This window comes from Arabidopsis lyrata (assembly GCF_000004255.2).
Source record: "Arabidopsis lyrata subsp. lyrata unplaced genomic scaffold ARALYscaffold_6, whole genome shotgun sequence".
NCBI classification, from domain to species: Eukaryota; Viridiplantae; Streptophyta; class Magnoliopsida; order Brassicales; family Brassicaceae; genus Arabidopsis; species Arabidopsis lyrata.
In genome coordinates, this window is record NW_003302550.1 from 18,033,034 (window position 1) to 18,038,211 (window position 5,178).

The following is a 5,178-nucleotide window of genomic DNA, read 5'->3' on the forward strand; positions in this document are numbered from 1 at the left end:
TAATTTTTTTTAACAAAAAGGAAAACTAATTAACAATTTCTCTTTACATGTGTTATTGGTCAATTAGATTTGACATGTGTTAATTGTTTTTTTAAATCATTTAGGGGGGTGTATTCAATAAAGGATTTGAAATGATTTGTATTAAAAAGATAAATCCTATGTTATTCAAACATGAATTTTAAAAATCTTTTTAAAATCAAGTGTTATTGGATTAGTGATTTTAAAATCTACAATCAAATCCACTGTTATTGAAAACATTTTAAGTTGTGGATTTGAAATGACTTGAATGATTTTTGGTGGGATTTCAGAGAACATCTTAGTTAAAAATTCAAATATCCAAATCTCATGGTTTTAGGTGGAATTTGGGAGAGTTTTGATATCAAATTCCCTAATTCACCAAAATTCACCAAAATCATCTCAAAACTCATTAAAACTCAAATCACTCCAAATTCTTTCTTCAATACACCCTCCTTAGTATAGATATTAACAAATAAACAATAACCGTTGAAGTTTTAAATAACAATATAAGTTATTTAACATTCATTTAATTGTATAAAATTATATTTATTATCGTAATATAGTATTTTTATTCGTCAAATGAAAACACAAAACTTTTACAAAAAATAATGAGCTTATAAGAACGAATGAATATTTGAATATTTGATAAGAAAATTAGAGTAGTTATACTTAATTTTATTTAAGAATTTTAACGCAACTAGTCATAATTATAAACACAAAATATTTGGGAAAATGGCTTATATAATTGAATTTTCGATTACTTAATGAGAATGTTAATATATGTAATTTTAATAATTTATTTATTAATTTTAACTCATTTAAAATTAGTTTGCCATGAGGTAAAACTAACTTATGAGATTACGTTATATAGAAAAACTATATTTTAAATAATGTTTTTTTTCCATAACTTTTGTGGATTTTTATTTTTTATTAAATGATTTGTTATTTGTTAATTATATTTAAATTTTTAATATTATCTAAGATATAGATTTGATATGAAATACATACGATTTTGATACAAAATTATTATTAGCAGTTTATCCATTAAGATGAACTATGAAGACTTAAAATCAAGTTTATTATGATGCTATAGATAGTTAAATTATATTGCAAAATGGAATGTGTAAGATTAAAATTTCGTTTTAAAAAAATACTAAATTAAATATATAAAAAGTGTGTCGGTTACTATTTAGGATTTAAATATCATCGATACGAAAGAGTTTGTAGAATTAAAATTCAGTTTATTACGATGAAATAAATAGTTAAAATGTATAGAAAAATAGAATGCGTAAGATTTAATTTTTGTTTAAACCAAAAAAATACTAAATTATTAAATATTAGAGAAAGTGAATGGATTACTATTTATTATTCAAAATTCAAATATCATCGATAACAATTTATATTTATAGATTACATCCGCCTATTTAGGCGGGTCTTATCTAGTGTATTATAAAGTATCTAATAATAAACTACATATTTTTATTATGAATCATTATTTAGACAATAAATTAAGTTTTTAACTTCGCTTATGGCCATAAAAATCCTAGACATACTTTATAGAAACTTTTACTTTCCAAAATTTGAAAATCTGACTGGCTGATATTTTTATGTGCTTTTTTTTTGGTAAGGATATTTTTGTGTGCTTTACATATACAAAAAAACTTTAGAGCATAGGAACGACAAGTTTTCTCTTCCATTTAAAATTAATCTCGTGCTTCAAAGACTATGTTTATACGAAAAGAAAAAGAAAAAAAAAAAACCTAAAGTATGAAAAAATATGTGGATTTCCTCTACTTGTTTAAAATATAAATGAAAGGCCAAATTCCACAAATAGCACAAAAAAGAAAAGAAACAAAAAAAAAAAGAGTTTTCTTATGGAAAAGAGTCTTGTCAATTATTGTTTCTCTAGTGAATGTGAAACAAAACGATTGTCTTAGTGCTTATTAACTACCATGTTAAAATAACATTTGGCTTTTGAGTTTAAAAGATGGAAAATCATATTTACAATAATAGAAGATTAAGATGGGAGAGACCTCATATGCATAAAGTGTTCCCATTCTAACTCATTACATGTTAAACCGCATTTGCTTTCATTAGCATTTTTCTACCAAACCGATTAAGAATGATTGATATATTGTGTGATTCAAATCTCCAAAATTTGTTTTATTGTATGATTAAAAAAATCCCCGATCTTATAATATACATCTACCTTTTGTTTATGTCCTTGCTGTCCACTATCAAAAATAAAAAGGAAAATACAGATAGGATAACAAATACATCGGAAACTCAAAGGAAATGAGAGAATAAATACAAATAAATAATACTTCCAAATTATATACTCTAATTTAACAAGGAAAAACATTTTTAAAGAATATATAAAACGATTAAAAAAAAATTCTAAGCATTAAATAGAAGAAAAAAAAAGTGTACGTGTGGGTGTGGGTCACAATAATTAAATAATTTTGTACGTGTGGGTTTTTAGTCAAAAGAATCAACACCGTCTACTTTCACTATAGCTAATAATGTCGGGACAATGTCTCCTAATAGATCACCTCCCCTAGCTTCCTCTGCATTATATATTCACCATTCTTCGTCTTTGTTCCTCAACAGGGCTCACATTCTCTATCAACCAAAACTTTTCTTCTACTTCTCTCTCTCTCTCTATCTATATCTCTATATTGTTGAGCTACAAGTGAAAGTACTTGTACTTGCTATAGTGATCACCAAGTTATAGCATCTAAAAATGTTGTCTAGCAAAGTTATTGGCGACTCTCATGGACAAGACTCATCCTACTTCCTTGGATGGCAAGAATACGAGAAGAATCCTTTCCACGAGTCGTTTAATCCTAGTGGGATTGTTCAAATGGGTCTTGCTGAAAACCAGGTTTGTATGAATCTATTAACTATTTTAACATATAGAAAACAAAACTAGTATGTACATAATTTCCGAGTTGTCAAAACATATAGAAAACATAACTAGCATGCTCTCTACTTAGCGGTTGTTGTTTCCATTCTTTGTGCAGCTTTCTTTTGATCTAATAGAGACGTGGCTTGAAGAGCATCCAGAAGTCTTGGGTTTGAAGAAAAATGAAGAGTCGGTCTTTAGACAGTTAGCTCTGTTCCAAGATTACCATGGCTTGCCAGCTTTCAAGGATGTAAGTAACATCATCTACTCCCACTACATACTAAACTAGAGTACTGAAACTATGATATTAAGTATTCTATGCTTTTACGCGACAGGCCATGGCGAAGTTCATGGGGAAGATCAGAGAGAACAAAGTGAAATTCGATACGAACAAGATGGTGCTCACAGCTGGCTCAACCTCGGCTAACGAGACTCTAATGTTCTGTCTTGCTAATCCAGGAGATGCATTTCTTATCCCTGCACCTTATTATCCAGGGTACGTGCAGTGTATACTTTTACACTAACGGTTTTGAATATGTTAGCGTTAATACAAGAGAGACTAAATTTGTTTGTTGGCTCATCATGAAGGTTTGATAGAGATCTCAAATGGCGGACAGGAGTAGAGATTGTTCCTATCCATTGCGTAAGCTCAAATGGGTACAAGATAACGGAGGATGCATTAGAAGATGCTTACGAACGAGCTCGCGAACTTAACCTAAACGTTAAAGGAGTTCTAATAACAAACCCTTCAAACCCTCTTGGAACCTCTACCACCCGTGAAGAGCTTGATCTTCTTCTGACCTTCACATCCACCAAGAAAATCCATATGGTGAGCGATGAAATCTACTCGGGAACGGTTTTCGACTCTCCTGAGTTCACCAGCGTTCTAGAAGTGGCTAAGGACAAGAACATGGATTTGGATGAGAAAATCCATGTTGTTTACAGTTTGTCCAAAGATCTAGGCCTCCCTGGATTTCGTGTAGGTTTGATTTACTCAAACAATGAGAAAGTGGTGTCAGCCGCGACAAAAATGTCGAGTTTTGGACTCATTTCTTCCCAAACTCAACATCTGCTAGCCAATTTGTTGTCTGACGAAAGATTCACGACCAACTACTTGGAAGAGAACAAGAAGAGGCTGAGAGAGAGAAAAGACAGGCTGGTTTCGGGTCTAAAGGAAGCAGGGATCGGTTGTTTGAAGAGCAACGCAGGTTTGTTCTGTTGGGTTGACTTAAGACACCTCTTGAAATCCAACACTTTCGAGGCAGAGCACTCTTTATGGACAAAGATTGTGTGTGAAGTTGGTCTTAACATCTCTCCAGGCTCATCGTGTCACTGCGATGAACCTGGTTGGTTTCGAGTTTGTTTCGCCAATATGTCCGACCAAACGATGGAGGTCGCTATGGACCGTGTTAAAGGTTTCGTAGAGAACAATACTCGTGGTAAGCAAAAGAGAACCATGTGGGATACAAGAAGAAGATCTCTTATCAACAAGTGGGTCTCCAAGCTTTCCTCTGTTACTTGTGAATCAGAACGTTGATCGATTTTTCGAAGAATATCTCGCTGATTGCTTTTACATATTATTATTGTTTTTCATATGGTTTTTCACTCCAGATTTGGCGCAAGCCATTCTTGAGTTTAGCTCTACAAAATAAAGGAAATAAGTACTGTTTTTTTTTTTTAATGGGAGGGTTTGTATTGAAGGGTCCTGTTTTTATTTTGTTTATTTGAGTAACCAAATTGTATTCTTTTATTCTTTCATATTCATATAATACTGTAATCATTGAATAAAATTATTTCTTTTTCTATTATTACATGGAAAGCTCTGTTGAACGAAAGTATTCACAAACTAAAAAAAAAATTACCTGAGAAGTTGCCAAATTGAACAAGAAACAATTATATTTCTGAATGCCAAAAATATAATGAGAAACTTGGCAATAGATTATGAAGCCAAAGAACAGCTGAATTAAAACAAATGTTCAGACTATAATATTTATGACAAACCCCATTTTTTGTTGGTTTCTTGTGATTTTACTTTAACCTTTTTCTCTATTTTTTATTCATTAAAACTAATTACATATGTCCTTCTTACTTTTTGTACCACTTAAAAACCCCAAAACATAATCATCTAATTCCGTAACTCTATTGTCTATACCCTTGTTTTAAAAATCGCTAGGCGCTAGTCGGGCGCTCGGCATGGGCCTAGCGATTAATCGGAAAATCGGATTAAAATCGGGGATTAATCGGGGATTAGTTTT

At 31.2% G+C, this 5,178-nt stretch overlaps 1 protein-coding gene across 1 annotated transcript; it reads left to right on the forward strand.

Annotated features, from left to right (window-relative positions):
- The first annotated feature begins 2,453 nt into the window (after positions 1-2,453).
- LOC9310585 (1-aminocyclopropane-1-carboxylate synthase 11) lies at positions 2,454-4,716 on the forward strand. The gene is made up of 4 exons (XM_002872323.2): positions 2,454-2,902; positions 3,042-3,173; positions 3,259-3,419; positions 3,512-4,716. Exons 1-4 carry the CDS (start codon positions 2,762-2,764, stop codon positions 4,458-4,460), a joined length of 1,383 nt encoding a protein of 460 aa, XP_002872369.1. The 5' UTR covers positions 2,454-2,761; the 3' UTR covers positions 4,461-4,716.
- The last annotated feature ends 462 nt before the right edge of the window (positions 4,717-5,178 follow it).